Source organism: Ambystoma mexicanum, chromosome 2p (genome assembly GCF_040938575.1).
Source record: "Ambystoma mexicanum isolate Mex_15411 chromosome 2p, UKY_AmexF1_1, whole genome shotgun sequence".
NCBI classification, from domain to species: Eukaryota; Metazoa; Chordata; class Amphibia; order Caudata; family Ambystomatidae; genus Ambystoma; species Ambystoma mexicanum.
In genome coordinates, this window is record NC_090923.1 from 1,358,454,532 (window position 1) to 1,358,473,896 (window position 19,365).

Below are 19,365 nucleotides of genomic sequence, written 5' to 3' on the forward strand. Positions count from 1 at the left end.
GCAAAAATATCGCTGAAAAATGGCCGACATTATTGCATGGAACATGCGGGGGACACCCCCGCAACCCCCCAAACTTTTTTTTTCTTTTTTTTTCTTATTTTTTTAAAAAAAAAATATTTTTTTTTTGCCCCTGTCCCCATATATATGGTCACCCAAATAATATCGCCACGACATTACGACATTTTCCCGGCGATATTATTTACGGCGACTATATATATAGCGATATTATTACCTGATACCCTGAAAAGTACTTCTTTACCACAAGGACATTGCAAGTCCCCATCCATTTTCAATAGAGTCCTTCAGATGGATTTAAGCAATATCACTTTAGAAAGTGTTGTGTTGCAACAGGATTCTGAAAGGAGTCAAAACTATATGGGTCCCTAAAAAGCTCTTTTTCAGAAGAGGGTGCCTGGATGTAGAGGATTGAGAGAAAGTGGTCGATGAATCGCCCAGAGGGGGGAGTGTAGAGGAGGAGCCAAGTACCCCTACTCCAACCGCCCCATCCATAAATAGTGTCAGGGTATGCCAAAGAGTATGATATATCCCTTCCTCTAGACAGCCTAGTGGTTCTGAAAACAAACGGCCAAGCCGTGCTCTAGGAATTAAGGATCCAGAGTCATATAAGGAGAGTGTCCACCAAAGTTACTCCTAGTCTCAGTGATTAAGTGTGATAGCACAATTTGTTTAATCCGGATGCATCCTGCACCCTGAGTCGCTGGTTCTGGTTTGATGTCTCGCCATGGCTAGGTCACCTCATGGGACAATGAGGTGGCCTTGGATGTCATTGGACCGCTCAGATCCTCAGATCTGGAATGGGCAGGTGCGTAGTTACCATCCTGCCATAGGTGTCTAATGTTCTTTGCTATCTTTTCTGGGACAACTCAGGTATACATTCCACCCTACTTTGATTGCTTTGAATAGGAGTCTCCCCCCACCTGGATATTAACACCAGGGTCTTGGGGTAAAGCTGATGCCCTGCTCTTTGCCACTTTCTCCTAAATCCTACCCTGTCCTAGTCTTTCGGGTCCCACACACTTGTCCACCCATGGTGATATAGGGAACCTGACTTGCTCCAGCAACCTCCCTACTAATCTCTGTCTAGCACTTTGCTACCTTTCACTCCCAGCCCTGAACCAGCCTCCTGCCTCATCCTGTGTTCTCTCCAGCGTTTGTGTTGCTCCTCCTATCCCTCCTGGTCCTCCCCTTGCTCTTGCATCTTCAACACCCCCTGCAAGTGCTCTTCCACATATTTCTGCTCCTACTCTCACCCCCAGCTCCACCTGCTCTCTCTGCCCCATCGGCCCTGCTCCCACCCCTCGACCTTCTCTTACCCTCAATAGTCCTGTGCTCATTCCTCCAGCTTTTCATGTTATCCTTGCTATCACTCCACACTGGAATGCCATCCTCTCCCCCACACAGCTAATGGGTTGTGACTGTCTTTTATTGGGAGGATAATAGTGAGATAGGGGCAATAATGTCTCAGACTGATTATCCCCCGTTCATGTCTAGGTTTGTACCCTTGATTGGCCCTGGGCCCATACCCCCACCTCTTTCCCTGGTATGTTGACTTTCCCCCTCCTTATTTCCAGGTAAGGGTAGTTGTAAATTATTGAAGCTTGGTTACTGCATGGGTCCGCCATGTTAGAAACAGGAAGTGGAAATATGGTAGCATCCTGTCTGCCGGGTTCGTTGGAAATTGGTTCTACTGTCTCTTATCGCGCACCACTGAAAGTACATTGTGGTTCACCATTTTGCATACATTTATGATTTTCTGGCTCTGTTGTGTGTTTTTCTCTGTGGTCTGGTCCTTGAACCTGGACAGGCTTTGTCTCTCTGCACGACCCACGCTGGGATCCCCATCCCCGCCTGGAGCCACAGACTGCGGTGGTGCCTGACAGCAAGTGTTTCCCACTCCTCAACTGCCAGTTTTGTATTTTTGACACCCGCAGTCGGCACAGTGTGAATTGGTCTTTTGATAAGCATTGGGAGGTCTGGGGGAAAGCTGGGGGTCGCATCATGAAGCGGCGGGTGCTCCCCTGGACCTCTGAGTTCCTTTGCTGCTGGTGGGGCCACAATGGCATTGCCACAAGACATAGCCACCTCTCCAAGTGCAGAGGGATGCGAGATGTGTGGGTCAGAGTATCACAAGTTAGTGCTGATTCCCTCGAGATGTAATACTTCATACAAGTGAGCAATCACCCAACTTCTACCCTGGTCAGCTGAGTGTTAAGGTTGCTTTTTCCCAATTAGAGAACACAGCGTGGAGTCTGGCGCCTTCCAGTCGTTGTGTATTCCTATTTGGGGAATTTGGCTATTTGGGGAATTTGGCTGAACGGCAGAACGTTTGTTTTCCAGGTATATGTGATTGTCAGGATATCTCAAGTGTGGTCAGCTAGTGGAGGGCTTGGGACACATCCACCCAGCAGGGGGACCAGTACTGCCGACAAACAATAGCTGCTATTTTTATCCCATTCACAGGATGATGTCACTCGCCTTGTGCTCTCTTCTTTTCCTTTTTAAGGAATGATATAAAGCGTGCCTTTCTAATATTTCTTTTAAAATGATCAAAAAAAGATTCTAATTGAACGAAAAGTAAAAACAGGTAACTTCGTCTCCCGGGTCGTGACTCATTCCTTTAATACTTGTCTTTTAAGGGGACTACTTCGGCATCCTGATGGAGGAAAAGGTGACCGGCTTCCCTTTCAACATACTGAGGGACCCCATGTACGTGGGGAGCACCATGAACTACCTGGGATGGGCGGTCATGTGAGTAGAACTGTGACAGGAACAGCAGTTCCAATTCCAGACATGTTCTAAGATGTTTCTTTTGGAGGACATTATTAATTCATGTACAGCGTAACACCATGTAAGTAGAGGCTTGCACTGGATCATTCCAACAAAACCACGATGCACAATTTCAGACGAGAAGTCCACTCCGTCGCCCACCGCCTGTTGTGCTGTAGCCATTGCAAGTGGGTAGCCTTAATCTCAGTTGAAGAGATGGGGACCCACTACCCAATAGCTCAAGCCTACTAGCCCAACAGATCCACGCACCACAGGACAAACACCAATGCTACACCGCCCCAAGCAACCCATAGAAACCATCAAAATTCTCTGTGAGCAGCTGGGTTTATATGGGATTCGGCAAGCTTAGACCGTGCCACAGAGAACTACTTGTGCGCAACTCACCCCTTTGTCTTCTACGCCACTTATATGCCACTCGATCGTCAAACTTTGTAGCGCATTGCCACAGTGGTGCTACTAGTGTGCCGAGCTGGGGTGTGCCATCATGAAGAGGATTTACACAGGTCTTGACCAATGAGTGGAAGATGACTTACCCCGTGGGCCACCAGACTGTAATGCAAGATTGCTCCGATGTAGCCATCTTTGCCCATGTCAAAAAGCAATGAAATCAGGTCCTTGCTCTGGCTGTCGCCTGCTCACATCACTGAGCTATCCAAGAACGATATTGTGTTTAAGGTGGAAAGGCATCTGGGTTGGTTGTGGAGAAGCAGCAGTGGGATTGTTCGACCTCAGACAACTCATGGGATTAAGCTGTTGTCTCACCAGTTACTCCTTTTGATGTCTCACCACCACCTCCTGTTCTCTCACCATCTCTCCCTCCTCTCTCACAACCTCCTCCGGTTGTCTCACTACCTCTCTCTCTCTTCTTCTCTCTCAACCTCCTCTAGATGTTTATCCACCTGCAACCACTTTGTATTCACCTAATCAGACACCTGCTTCCTCAACTGGGTTCCATGTCATTACATCGCAGGATTTCTTTTCGTGGGGGTTTTTACTGCAGATTTTTTAATCAAAAAAACTCATTGAATTCTTTTTTTTTTGTTCACGGGGTTTCCTCCCCAAGCCCCCCATCCGCTTTCATTTTTTGGCTATTCTCGAACACACACACCCCACATATATATTTGTCTAACCCCCCTTGAAAATTCAATGAGTTTTTTTCGCTAAAAACATTGCGGTAAAAACCCCAGTGAAAAAACATCCTGCGATGAAAGGACGTCGTACCCTCCAATATATTCTCCTTCCAAGTCTCTGCCTCTCCTCTCTTCCACTTTTCTCCATACCAGGCTCCTTGTTACTGCTGCTTTATCTACCATATCGCTCATTCTCCACACCTCTGCTCTCTGTAGACTCCCACACTTTCCTGCTTGTTATAAGGTCCTGTTCCCACCTGGACCTCCCCCTTTCAATGGTTCACATTTGGGTATCAGGTAATAATGTCCCCATACATAATGGGCCTCATTCCAAGTATTTGCGCCATGACTACCTCCCATACTGGTACCGTGTCCGGTTTGGTGAGATGGGCACTTACCAGTCCAGTCCGACCTTGGTGGGACTGGTAAGTCCAGATCACCAAACCATTCCCCATTCCCATTTCAGCCCCCATAGGGCTCAATGGGAAGAGGGAAGTAGCTAATAACGGCACTGCAATTTGCGGTACCGTTATTGGCACTGATTTCCCTTAGCGGGTCCCTTCCTTAACGCCTGGTAGAACCAGGCGTTAAGGAAGGGACCCGCTAAGGGAACTCGTAGTAGGGCGCAAAGGGATTACCGGCACCGATGTCCTTAACGGTGCCCGGTATCCCTTTGCGCCCTACTCAGAATGAGGCCCAATGTCTCTGGGAAAAGCCATTGGCGACATTATATATGGTGACATTATGTAAGAGGACGGGTAGCTGGGATGTCACCTGCTCCCCTTGTAAAAAATGTTTAATGTAATAATGTCTCTGCAAAAAACTGCGACTTTTTTGTCAGGAGACATTTTTGCGGGTACATTTTTACATGAAACCCACATTTGTGTGGGTTTTAGTGTTATGAAATGTAATTAGAATGTTTGAATTGTTAGGCAGTGCTCTGACTGTGCTGCCTGCTCCACCTCTCCCCCTGCGTGGGCCAAACTGATATCTGGGCCAGCGCCATCTTGCATTTGTGTGCTCATTCACACTGTTAGTCCTGCTGAGCAGAGCTCCCTGCTCAGCAGGTCTTTCAGGCTCGGAAGTCCCCGTGAGCAGGTTCCTCATGCACTGACCTCACGAACACGAGTCATGTTTGAGTGATTTCCAGTCTTTCTGTTCCGCAGGGTACGCGGCCCTACGGCAACTGGTCTAATGTCTGCCTGCTGCTCAATCATTAGATCAGAAATGTAGGAGTCCCATAATGGCCGCAGGTGTTGGTGGTGCCCAATGAAAAGCCCATGCAATGCAACTAGGGATGGGTAGAATAGACCAGGAGATCCTCCCCACAGCTCAGGGTCCTGCATTTCTCAGCGGATGTCAGTATCTGGCCACATGGTCACCTCACGCTTTATCCTTAGGGACAGGTAGGGGGCTTCACCATATCCCCTCCCCCTTTCCACCAGGCTACCTCCATGGCTATCTAGGCAATGTCCGCTTAAGAAGACAATCAACTCTAGTAAGGTTTCAAAGCCAGGAACACCCAAAGTACTCTTGCACTGGTGTCTTTGTTCTGAGCCATCCTGCTGGGAGCTGTATGACTGACCATACAGCTCCCGGCGGACCCATGCAGTGAATAAATGGAAAACATTTCCATCTCGTTAGCTTACATTTCAGGGCTTTGATGGGCAAATTCATGGCCAGACATTCTTTCTCCAAAACAGAATCATTTCGGTAACTAGGAAAGAGTGTACGACTGATGACAAGGATGGAAACTTGCAACCGTCGCTTTCTTGGTAGAGAACTGCCACTAGTCCATTTCTAGAGGCTCTGGCCAGTACAATAAAAGGTTGAGTAACGTCTTTCATTAAAAGGAGTGTGGACAGCAAAGCAAAAATTCAGATGACTGTGTTGTTCTTTGAGCCCTGGAGTAGGTCAGTAGGGGGTCCTGGAATGGTGGAAAAATGTTAGATAAACCTTTAGTAGTATCCGATGAGGTCCAGAAAGTCACGCAGTTCCCTCTTTAACGTAGACAACCCTTTAAAAGGCCTCGACTTTGGTTTTTGGGGTTGGACAGGTCCTTTCCTGACTTTAAAGTCCAAGTGTTTGACTGATTGTAGGGCTAGATGCCATGTGTCTGCTTTCTGCTGACTTTGAGTTCAGGTATCTCAAATGGCAGAGCAACGTCTTGCTCTGTATCACGATATCCTCCAGGTTAGCCCTGGTAGATTATTCGGGGGTGGGGGGCTGGAGAGGTTGGCCAAGCATTTGCTGAAGAGTCACTGGAGCCCTGTAAAGGCTGAAAAGTAGCAGAGTGAAGTGGTGTAGGCCAGATGAAACAGGTGCCTAACTAGGTCCCAGCATGGATGCTCCCCTTTCCTAGACTAAGCCCATGACATTCACACTTGGCACATTAGTCTCCCTCCTTCTTTTAACCGATCCTCTGCCAATCACTCTTCTATCTGGTTTGGACATTTCTCACCAGTGGGAGCAAGATAGCAATTACTCAACAAGGACACCTCCTTGCGGTCCCCTCCATTCCTTCAAATCATAATTGAACTCTGGTGCTACCTCAACATATCTGCGATAATGCCTTACCTGTCCAGGTGCTGCCATCTTATGACAAGAGTAGCTTTAAATACCCCAGGAATGCCATTGTATGCCAGTTAATTACTAATTTGCCAGGTTGCGCAACTATATGTAAGAGAACATCTCGCAGGACCAGATGCTGCAAACTGCCTCCGCACAACGTCCTTACCCTTATAGCTCCTGAAGGGTTTGCAGAGACAATGAGGCTGGCTGCTGTGGCTGGCAATGCTAGGTAGGAGGGACAAGGGTGGCTGGAGCAGCTGCAAGCACCACCACTCGGGGACTGAGGCAGCCGGCTTGATTTCCGCTGGTCAAGACATGCTCCACTATGCATTCTACTCATGGAAAAGTCAGTGGCAAAGCCTGTCTTCTTTCACAACCATTTGAAGGTCTTTTACTCATTCAGCTGTAAGCAGAGGGAGGAAAAGATGCTACACCTCGAGGTGAGAGGAGGGACTTGGAGTGAGAAGTACAAAAGTAAAAATGGCTTGGAGTGAACCTTGTTTGCTTTAACAACATGGTTCCAACTTTATGATCTCTTAAACCGAGGCTTTAAAGGTACCTCCAGGAGTACCAAAGCGAACTCCAGGGCTACCAGCTGAAACTCTATGTGACCTCCAAAAGACATCCATGGGGTTGGGGACACCTGGGAAGGTTGCTCTTGCCAGCCTTTTAGTGGCAGGTCACCACTGCCTGTAACCAGGAAGCATCCCTGCCCAATTCCCTGGAAGTGCTGTGGATTCACTTGGCGCTACCTCAACCTGCAGGTGGAATTCATCTGCCTGTTTGTTCCCTCTGAGTCTGTCAGAAAGTGTGTGTTATGTTATCTTGCATTTCTTTAGCGCCTTCTGCCAATGTTTATGGTGTTGAAGTACTTTGGCCTGTCAGAGTGGCAGAGGAGGACTGGCTCTATGTGATTACTGAGAATACATAACAGAGAATGATATTTCAGCAAAAACAATAACAGTGAAAAAATATAATTTTTTTTCTCCTTTGGGTGGGGTTCCCCTCCAAAACCCCCCATTGCTCTATGTGCTTAAACCAACCCAGACCCATTCCCACCCGTTTTGCCCACTTAACCCCACCCCCATATCAATTTTGAAAAATGTTCGATGTTTTTTTCTCTGTTTTTGTTTCTCTGTAATTATATTCTCTAGTATCGCTGGATACCAGGAGGAGTATGATTGAACATTCAATGGTGGTAGGGAGGAGCAAAATCGGGCAGATAGTTGGGATGAAGGCGAGGGATAGATAAGATAAATTGGGGCGGCATTGGAGGGAAACGGTGGAGGAGCTATGTGTGCAATTGGACATCATTTATCGTGCGACTCAACTGTGTTCTATGGGGTGCAACGCCGAAAGAAGAGGGAGCTGGAGAAGAGGAGTTTGCTGCCCCAGGCGGTATGTCTGATATTTACTCACTGCATGGTGAGCCTTGGCATGATGAAGCCATGCCCAAGAAAACACAGGCAACAAAGCCCTTCTACTTACTTCCCTAGGGCCCCCAACAACATTAGGGAGGGGTTGTATGTTAGAAATCCGAATTGGTTATGCAGACGAACTCTAGGGGTGGGTGCTATAAGGTGGTAATGTGAACAGAGGATAGCACAGGGGCAACATGCTGGTCTTGGAAGCAAGACCGCGGATCCGCGCTTAGAAGCTGAGCTTGTATCGGTATTAAGTGCGTTATAAAAAACAATAAATAAATAATGATCCAAGCTGAAGCATCTCTTTTCCGTGTTTTCTTATATTTTTGGGTATATTTTTCTGTTCACATTGTTATGTTCACATAGTGCTGCCAACGAGTGCAAATACGAGTGAATATTTTTGGGCAAATCAGAAATGTTTTTGACCTTGCCAACACTATGTAAATGGTTTCTATTTTAAAACGTTTACAACCCATCTGCGGTCACTTAATCATAAAGCTCTGCGCTTTTCAATCAATATGAATCATTTGATGGCTGATGGTCTTAACAACTGTATTACAAATAGGTCAACATAACATAACATAACAACTCTAATGAAGTCGGATTCTTCCGAGCCTGTTTATATATCCTGCCCTTCTCTACAGGGGTAGCAAAACTAGATTCCAAACTCCCCGCCCCAAAAAATACACCCATCACTGAACCTGAATCCGGAATGGGATCCAAACGCTGGTTTAGCTGGCCAGCCAATCCACACAGAATGGTGGCAAGTTGCCACCCATGCAAAGAGGAGTAGCTCATGCCCTCCGTTCATGCATGTCACCAAACGCCAACTGGAAAAGCCTCTGAATGAATGTCTTGCCTGAGCTCAATGTATTTGTTTGCAGTCTACCCAGATTCAGAGATGGCGGCCTTGGAACCCGCATACAAATGCATGCCACTTAACCCCTTCATTTGCTTTTGAAATGAAGAACCGAGTGATAGAAGTGTACCGAAAAAAAGTAGTGGAACAGTTGTCTCAGCAGGGAAGAGGGTAGGGGCAGCATGGTGCAACATGTGGCAAGTGTTGCAGACGGGCCATTACAATAGTCCAAGTGACTAGTAACTAGGGCTCCCATTACAACTTTCCACTTACACATGGACATGAATTTACAAATCCTCTATATAGAATGGGAGTATGGTCGTAAATAGTAGAGGAATGGTAAACAGAAATAAGCAAAAGTAGCGGAACAGCGCTCCCGACCGTTCCCGCTCACTTTGATCACTGAGAACGCATCGTTCAATGGTCTGGCGGGGTCAACTTAACCGTTCGAGATTCCTGTCATGCGCATTCACCAACCCATATCCCGAAGGGCGAAACAAAAGAACTCCGGTGCCTTGAAAAGGATTGTTATCATTTTCATCTCGTTATACCCTCAACTTTGATTTGAAAGGTGACAATTTCCCCTGAAGAAGTGCCAAATGCCGTCGTGAAGGCTCCACTTCTGCAGACGCGTGGCCAGGTAGAACCTATGCACTGTTTCCTTTTGGTTGAAAGTGAACATTTTCTGCTGGAGACTGCTTCTTTTTCCATCCTCGGGGTCTTCTCGCCTTAGTACACGTTCCCAGAGCGCTCTGTGAGTTTACAACACTAAGAACAGAGCTGAGGGGCCTTCTGATGCGTCTTGAATAGAGGAGGGTGAGTGAGTGCCAACCCTCATCTCAGAATCATCTTCGTGATCCAGAAAGCTGGAGTCCGTGACACTCAACACGCGATGGCGCTGTTTAGCATGGCGCACTTAGACTCAGGCTCTGTTACTTCTTGGAATAGATGAAATTGAAGCATTGTATTCTGATTTGACAGTAAAAGATTCTCTTTTTTATTTTTTAGAAATAGCAGTGATGCAGTGTGTAATGGTCTGCGGGGCTTTTGTTGAGTTGTCTCGAGTTTACCTTACAGGCCCAGTGCGCATCAAGGCTCTGCAAATTCCAGTCACCATGGAGTTCGCAGCTGGTGAAAATCTAGAACGTCCCTTCGTATGGAAGGCCACATCTCGACTGGTGTGATAGGTCAAGGAGTAGCGATGGGCGATTTTACAAAGAGGTGTGCTGGGGCACGTGAAACTAACCTGAGCTGGGAGTGAAGGCTAGTTTCCTGTTTACGGAGTGGATACTGGACTCAGAGCCGAGACTGCAAAGGAATTGTGAAACGGGAGGTGGCTAGGTAAAGTAAGACACACCGTGAGGTCGCTCACAACTTGCCAAAGAGAATATAGCAGAGAACTTGCTTGGTGTCTTGATCCCAGAAGCTGTCAGGATCCAGCAGAAATGGAAAAGAAACCTTTTCTCCAATTGATACTAGCGCCATAAATGGAATCCAGCAACACAGAGCGGTGACCTTTTCAAGAAAAATCAAGCTCCATTTTGAGCAATGATCACCGCTATAAAGGGAGCACATACTCAAAAAGCAATATGAAAGGCAGAGCACACTGTCAGCAATCAGATCCCGCATTTGGAACCATGTGCTCTGATGTATCGTGCAGCAGAGGAAAAGACATGTCTTTTGTAAGATAAAGGTCATTTGCTGTTGGGTCGTTTACTGTCTATCAAACATGGTTTATCTACAGAAAGGCATGATACTCTGCCTGAATGATGAGAAGACGGAGCTTCTCCTGGTCGGCTCTCCCAATAACCTGGCTAAACTCCTTGCTAAAATAACATTACCATAGACGGCAATACCATCCCTATTGTCAAAAGTGTGAAAACCCTAGGCTTCCACTTTGATGCCAACATCAACCTCACCAAACAAATTAACTTGACCGCCTCAGCTACTCCCTATACGGGTAAGCTAATCAGGGCTAGCTGACCCTTTCTATCTTCCAATAGCTGCCTTACTCTTGCCAGAGCCCTCTTCCAGTCCAAACTGGACTATTGCAATAGCCTGTACCTAGGAGCCAACCAATCCATAATAAACAAACTCCAGGTTCTCCAAGACAATGCTCTATGCGCATCACTCAACATACATCCCAAGGCGAGAGCACATCTCCACAACTAGAAAAGTGTGTAAATGGCTCTCCATACAGCAAAAAATCGACCTCAAAACTATCTGCCTCATGTATAAGTCCCTTAATCACCTAGCCCCACCATATCTCACTAACAAATTTACTTTAAAAACCGCCACCAGAACCACCAGATCATCCAACTCCCTATGCCTGGTAGTGCCTAGATTTCCCCTAAAAAGAGCAGGAGGCACCAGCTTCATAGTGCTTGCCGCCCAACTCTGGAACACACTACCACTTGACATCAAAACTATTGAATCCTTTCCGATCTTTAGGAAACATGTTATCAGCTGGTTACTGAACAAAGAGTAGCATGTATTTATGTAAATTGTTGTACCATGTACCTTGGAGAATTGTGGCCTTCCCGACTTCCCCAAAGGTCCAATTATTACTTTTCAGTTTTATAAATCTTTTTTGTAAAACAGTTTCAAATTTGATAAGATACCCAAATAGCAAAACTGTTAACATTAATGTCTTTGTATTGGGATGATTATGTTGTGAGATTTGTATTAATCAAATATCTTTTCTCATCTGCGACATTTCTATGTACAATATCGAAAAATGTTACTGGGTATATTTTGAAAATGTATAGCTTCAACCATAACAAGTGTGAGGATTATAACAATGTTTTATAAAACAGTCAAGAATACGGCGTCCTAAAATAATGGAGACCTCACAGCTGGTGAGTTCCAGCAAAGTAAGGTCGGCATATGTAGTGCACAGATCCATAAATAGTGATTTGAAGGCTGCGTCCAGATTATATGTATAAGTAATTACACGTAAAAGATTACACAGAAGTCTTTTAAGGTTGCCAACCTTCTCCATATTGCCGCTCTCAACTCTCGCTCAGCCATCAAACACTCCTCTGACATCTGCCGCCTCCTGGAAGAATTTGACCTTGATGTCCTCACGGCCAGCTCTGTCACAAGCTTTGACACTCTCCTCCCTGATGGCTACAAGATCCTCTACGCACACAGACCCAACCGTTCCGGTGGGGGTGTAGCCTTGATCTTCCCGGAGTGGATTGCTGCTTCTGCCAGTCCTATGCAGGCCTACTCCTCTTTTGAATTCCTTGTCTGCAGGCTCTCCCTCTCCCCTAGCCACTCTCTTACAGTGGCTACTATCTATCGGCCATCTGGTCAGACCATCTCCTTCCTCTCTGTGTGGGTGGACCTCTCCTCCTCCCTCCTGGCCTTGACCACTCAACTCCTCCTCCTTGGTGACTTCAACATCCACCTGGATGCCTCTTGTCCCTCCTCTGGACTATTTTGTGACCTCTGTGAATCTCTCTCTCTTTCTATTCTTCCTTCTGGCCTGACTCACTCTGCAGGGCACACTCTGGATGCTCTGATCTCCTCAGACCTCCCCCTCTCTAACCCTCTCACCATTCCTCTCCCCTGGAGTGATCACTTACCCCTTTCCTCCCATCTAACCCTCTCTACTCCACAGGCCAAGCCAACTCCAGCACTGCCACCTACCTTCTCAGTCATCTGACCCATGAAGCGTGTGTCCGTTGAGGCTTTTGCCGCCACTTTCTCTCCCCCGCCTCCACCTCTGGCTGACTCACATCCTGACACAGCCCTTTCCATGCTCCACTCTTCTATCTCTGATACTCTTGATGTTCTTGCGCCTGTCATAAGGATCCACTTGAAGCCCAAAGCCAACTGCAACTCTTGGTATGACTGTGACCTCGTCATCCTTAAACGTAAGTGCAGGGTGCTGAGAGGAAAAGGCGGGCATCTTGTGCATCCTCTGACAAATTGGCATGCCACCTGCTCTAAAGGCAATACCGGCTCTCGGTCCGCACTAAGAAGAGAGCTCACATCAAAGCCTGCATCTCTGCGGCATCTAACAACTCGGCCAAACTCTTTAAAATCTGCAAGGAGCTGGCCAATCTTGCTGCAGTCTCTACTTCTCCTGTCCCCTCCCAAGCCCGCTGCACGGCCCTGGCTTCTCATTTCATCTCTAAAGCCCAGGACATCTTGTCCACCTTCTCATCCTCTCCTCCTTCTCCCTCTACTCTTTCCTCTAAATCCGGCCCCCTTGCTGCACCTCTGCTCCATCTTTTTCTTCCTTTCCTCAGTCCCCCACATGACGAGGTTTCTAGACAAGTCCCATCTATGAAAGTGTAATCAAAACAAGTTCTTCCCTGTTCTTCCAAAACCATCAAGGAACACATTGACACCCTCGCTCCTGCCTTGGCCGACTTCTGCAACCATTCCTTTGCCACTGGAGCCTTCCCTTCCCCCCTGAAGCACTCTCTTGTGCACCCTCTTCTCAAAAAACCCTCAGCCGACCCCTCCTGTCTGGATAACTATCACCGGATCTTCATCACTCCTTTCGTGGGAAAACTCTGTAAAAAGCTGGACATCTCCAAGCTTAATCTTCCAGCTAAATCTGTTGGTTGTCTCCATGACCATCAGTCTGGGTTCAGAGCAGTCAGAATCATGGAAAATGCTCTTCTTCACATCCATGAAGACCTGCTCTCTGACCATGACTCGAATCTCCCCTCTGTCCTCATCTTACTCGATCTCTCTTCTGCCTTTGACACGGTCAACCATGCCATCCTGCTCAACCGTCTCTGTGGTAACCTGGGTATCACTGATCAGGCCCTGGCCTGACTGACCATCTAACGCTCTCTACCCCACAGGCCAAGCCAACTCCAGCACTGCCACCTACCTTCTCAGTCATCTGACCCATGAAGCGTGTGTCCGTTGAGGCTTTTGCCGCCACTTTCTCTCCCCCTCCTCCACCTCTGGCTGACTCACATCCTGACACAGCCCTTTCCATGCTCCACTCTTCTATCTCTGATACTCTTGATGTTCTTGCGCCTGTCATGAGGATCCACTTGAAGCCCAAAGCCAAGTGCAACTCTTGGTATGACTGTGAACTCGTCATCCTTAAACACAAGTGCAGGGTGCTGAGAGGAAAAGGCGGGCATCTTGTGCATCCTCTGATAAACTGGCATGCCACCTGCTCCAAAGGCAATACCGGCTCTCGGTCCGCACTAAGAAGAGAGCTCACATCAAAGCCCGCATCTTTGCGGCATCTAACTCTTTAAAATCTGCAAGGAGCTGGCCAATCTTGCTGCAGTCTCTACTTCTCCTGTCCCCTCCCAAGCCCTCTGCACTGCCCTGGCTTCTCATTTCATCTCTAAAGCCCAGGACATCTTGTCCACCCTCTCATCCTCTCCTGCTTCTCCCTCTACTCTTTCCTCTAAATCCGGCCCCCTTGCTGCACCTCTGCTCCATCTTTTTCTTCCTTTCCTCAGTCCCCCACATGACGAGGTTTCTAGACAAGTCCCATCTATGAAATTCTAATCAAAACAAGTTCTTCCCTGTTCTTCCAAAACCATCAAGGAACACATTGACACCCTCGCTCCTGCCTTGGCCGACTTCTGCAACCATTCCTTTGCCACTGGAGCCTTCCCTTCCCCCCTGAAGCACTCTCTTGTGCACCCTCTTCTCAAAAAACCCTCAGCCGACCCCTCCTGTCTGGATAACTATCACCGGATCTTCATCACTCCTTTCCTGGGAACACTCTGTGAAAAGCTGGACATCTCCAAGCTTAATCTTCGAGCTAAATCTGTTGGTTGTCTCCATGACCATCAGTCTGGGTTCAGAGCAGTCAGAATCATGGAAAATGCTCTTCTTCACATCCATGAAGACCTGCTCTCTGACCATGACTCGAATCTCCCCTCTGTCCTCATCTTACTCGATCTCTCTTCTGCCTTTGACACGGTCAACCATGCCATCCTGCTCAACCGTCTCTGTGGTAACCTGGGTATCACTGATCAGGCCCTGGCCTGACTAACCTCTTTCCTATTGGACCGACCCTCCCAGGTCCAACTTGGGTCCTTCCTTTCCTCTGTCTCACTCTCTACCTGTGGTGTTCCACAAGGGTCTAACCTCTCTCCCTGGTTTTTCAACCAATTCCTGGCATCTCTCACCCACTGCATTGTCGCCCTCTGCTCCAACTTTCAGTGCTATGCAGATGACACTCAGCTCGTTTTCAGGCTCCCCTCTGCCCCCTCTGCTAACTCTCTCATCTCCGACTGTCTGTCTGCAATCCAGGAGTGGTGTGCCACCAATGATCTCTGCCTTAATGCCAGTAAGACAGAGATCCTCCTCATCGGCACACCTGGATCTTCCTTTCCTGTCACTCTCTGGCCTTCTTCCTGCTCCAACCTGTGAGGCGAAGAACCTCAGGGTCATCTTTGACTCAACACTCTCCCTTTCTCCTCACATCTCTGATGTTTCTAAGAAGTCAAACTACCAACTGCACCTCCTCAGAGGTATTCTTCCTTTCCTCACCTTCCCCCAGAAGCTCACTATCCCTAGAGGTCTGGTTCTCTCCTGGCTGGACTACTGCAACAGCCTCTTTCTAAATCTGCCCGTTTCTACTCTCTGCCCTCTGCAACTCATCCAGAACAGGAATGCTAGACTTCCCCTTTTTGCCTCAAGCCCAGGGATTGTATCTCTCCAGCCCTGAAATTGCTTCATTGGCTCCCAGTGGCTGCAAGGCTCATGCTCAAGACCTTCTGCATTGTCCACAAAGCCTTCTGGGACCTGGTGTCACAACCCTCGCCCAAAACCCCCTCTGGCAAACCCATTGGCCAGGTGGAGCCAGGACTCAGGCCTCTAGAGCCTGGCATCCTCTTCAAAAGCCCTCATGGGGCCAGTCCTGGCACCTATGGCGCCAGGCTCATACACCATGAAAAACAATGTGCTTGGGAACTACTTTATTGTATTGTCAGCCAACATGGAGGCATCCACATAGCTTGGTTCCTAAGAACCAAGCTATGCGGTCTAGTGTTTCTGGTGTGGTAGCCTAGGGACTACTTTACCTGGACTATTTTGTTGGGGCTATTTAAACCACACCCGAGCAAGATAACACGCTTCGCGTTACTTTGCAGCTTGCAACGTGACGCTCATGATGTCCAGCTATTCCCTCGAACCTCGGAGAAGCAGAACCTGCAAGGAGACAAAAGGAACATCATTAGCAACAGTATCTTACCTGCAGTCTTCATCTTTAAACACTCGCAGCTACTGAGAACAGCTTCCTCGAATCTGCACGCCTCCCGGACAGAACGACCTGAAAGAGGAAAATAGAGGCAACATTAAAGAAAGCAATAGAGACATTTACAAATTACAAACTGCTCAAAAGGCTTACCTGGCTGGTCGCCTCTCGGCTGGCACCACTCCGGACATTCCACTTGCGCTGAAGAACACCGCGACCTACAAGGAAGGAAAACACAAGTTAGCAAAGGCAAGACTTCGCAGCGCTGCACATAGGGCTTACTTAACGCATCATAGCGCTCTTAATGCGCCACCATTTACCAGCGGGCCTCGACCAAGCCAGTTCGCCGCGCTGAAGTTCCGCGTACCTAACGGAGAAAAAAGAGACATTTTAAACAAAGAAAGGCATGCAGGATAGCAACAAAACTAAAGGACAGCAACAAGACCTACCTGAACAATATCAAACAGGCCGGCGTCAGTGAAGTAACTGGACCGCACTTGCCCATGAAAGACAACGCGCCCCTGCAAAGAAGGCAGGACGGAGAGCATGCCTAATTCTACCACAAGGTGAGGAGAGGGTGCGAGAGGGACTGAAATCATACGGGGGTGGAGGGAGGATACTTACCCCAGTCAGTCAGTCTTAAACACAGTCCTCCTGTATTTTCAGGCAGAACCTTCCCCGCAGACCACATCAGGGCAAAGCTGAGAACCATACCAGCGAGTAACCCGGCTGGGTAGCGTCCCTGTGGATATCAGGTGGGCGTAACACCTGGGTCTGTTAGGGAGAATTCTCATTTATGGCTAATTTCCCTCACCTAGTGAGTCCCCAGGCAGCTTTGCTGGACTTCGGGAGTTTATTTTTTTCCACTTGGTAAGAGTGTGAGCTTTTCCCCCACTCTTACCTGTGTTTTGGCAAGTACATTTCTCTGTTTTTGTGATTGTGGACTCTGGAGTACACCACTTCAGTAGCCCCCTTCATCTGTGTGTCACACAGCACCTTCAGTGCAGTGACACAGGGTTGTCTTTAAGACTTCTCCCCGACTCCATTTCTGAGGCTGACTACAGTCCCCCAGAAAAGGGTAAAGTTGCCATTAAGTTTACCTAGTCAAATTTACCACAGAACCAGTACGCCCCACCTTCCGTGGAGTACTGGAAAGGGTTCATTCGTATCCCTTTCTTTCTGTACCTCCTAGAGCATTGTTTCACTCTTTTAACATTTAGACTTGTCTGGTGGCAGTGGTATCTACCCTAACTTTTCTACCGCGACTATATTAGATAAACGTGGTATTGTTTTTGGCTATTATATTAGCCTCGAACATAAACCCACTTGACCAAATTGTCTTTCTCTGGCTCCGGTTTGGTTTATTCGCCATTTCTTTTTGTTAAAATCCTTCTTGTGTTTTACTTTGCACGGCAAACTAGGTTTTCCCTCTTTGTTCACAGTCTTTTGGCGGGCTTCTGGTCAGAAGCCCTCCACCATGTACCTGGGTGTCTAGGAGGGCTGAATGTGAGGGAGGGGTGTAGTCACCCCCTGCACATGGTATCCTAGGAAACCCAAGTCGCACTTTGCCATGATTGGCTGAGGTGGTTGTACAGGCTGGACAACTCCCCTGCTGGGTGATTGACAGCCAGGCTGTATGAATGGGGTTTTTGCGCATAAAAGGCAGGTCTCTTGGGCTAGAAGTCAGAGTTGCCACATGAACTACAAGGAACCGAAGAGAAGCGGAGAGAACGACGGCTGCTGCAACTACCCCGTCCCAGTGAAACCCTGCTGCAGTCCTGAGCTATCTACCCTTCAATGACTAGAGAAGATCCGGTCCGGAGTCTTCTTCCCCTGAGCCTGGTGGGGGTAACCAGCTCTTCTTCCACAGCCAGAGGATCCTCTTCCTTGGTCGAAATCGCTGCACACTGCTGTAGTGGTCCAGATAGCCATCTGAAGAGCCTCTCCTGTTTTTAAGGAGCACACCTTTTATTCGCATCGCTGCTGCCGGCTTCATCCCTGTCTGGTGCAGACCCCCTTCAGACGTCCTCCTTCACAACGAAGCTCCAGGAACCGTGGGTCTGTGGGAAACCAACAGGAACAACTACCAGGGCACCAGCTGCACCATTGGAATAAGGTACTGTGTTCTGCTTGAAGAAACAGGGTGAACCCCTTTTCTTCATCTCCAAGGCTTGTCCTTGTCTTCCCTCCTTCTTATAACTTTTGCTTCCGAACATTGACAATATCGAAGTACTCTTGGCTATGTTGAATCGTGAACTGTCTGACTGTGTGATCTTCGGTAACAGGTCCTCGGCGTCACTTAACTTAACCCTGGCACCGACCCTTTGACTCTTGAACTCTGTCTCTGAGTGTTTCTCGATTCTGTCTGCCTAACCAAAATATTGCCTGTGATTTTTGCCTCCAACTCCCTCTGGGTATCTCAGGTGCTAATTGTGTTTTTGCCCATGTTAGCATTTCATGTCACGGACACACGTTTATTTAGTAGACCGAACTGTCAAAAAGTGACCGCAATCGTATTCACGGTAACGTGTTTTGTTCGTAACACCGGTCCATTCAAACACAGGGTACTTACCTTGAGATTTACTGTACAAAGTGAATTGGTTAGTTGTAGTATATTTTACGTGTGGTTTGTGTTTGGGTTTAATAGAAGTGTTGTGTTTATAACAAATGGTTTAAAAATAAATGTACTTATATTTTTCTACCTGAAACCTGAGTCAGTGTTCGCTTGAGTCACAGTAATTGTGGTCCCTTTGTGTAATTTCTGCTACTGCTCATATACTCTTGAGATAAGCCTGGCTGCTCCGCCACTGCTACCACTCTGACATAGTAGTACAGGCTTGTACCAAGGGTAAAACTTGTATTGCCACCTGTAGTCTTAATTGTGTGTAGTGGTCCCTAAGGGCACTGCGCAGGATTCTGCCTAACAGGGTCCTCACTACCTCCAACTCTCTCTTCGGAAACATCTTCCTACTCAAGTTCTTCGCTCCTCCAACTCCCTCAGGGTCAGTCGCTTCTCTAAGAAACGAGTTGGTGGTAGATCTCTTTCTTCGGCTGGGGCCTCCCTCTGGTACAACTTCCATGCCTCTCTGAAACTTGAGCAGAACCATCTCCGGTTCCGGAAACACCTCAAGACCTTCCTCTTTGCTTCTGCCTTCTCTCTTCCTCTCCCCTGCTGATCTCCTATCTGATACTGCACTGGTCACCTGTCTACCCTCTGAATTCGGGCCCAGGTCCCTGCCCACCCAGTTGCACATCTGCACTGCCTCCTGGCAACCCTTGAACTTGGCTCTGTATCTGCAACCCTACAGTCCCCTCACCTGCATTTATTGGACGCCCGCTGTCTGCACTTAATCCTTGCACTTGCCACCTGCTGGCCGC

At 47.9% G+C, this 19,365-nt stretch overlaps 1 protein-coding gene across 1 annotated transcript in view; it reads left to right on the forward strand.

Moving 5' to 3' along the window:
* Nucleotides 1-19,365, forward strand: part of PEMT (phosphatidylethanolamine N-methyltransferase) — a 1,987,238-nt gene that overhangs the window by 1,379,509 nt on the left and 588,364 nt on the right. The window contains exon 5 of the mRNA XM_069645727.1: nt 2,658-2,769. Within this exon, the coding sequence (XP_069501828.1) occupies nt 2,658-2,769 (112 nt within the window). The remainder of the gene's footprint in view (nt 1-2,657; nt 2,770-19,365) is intronic.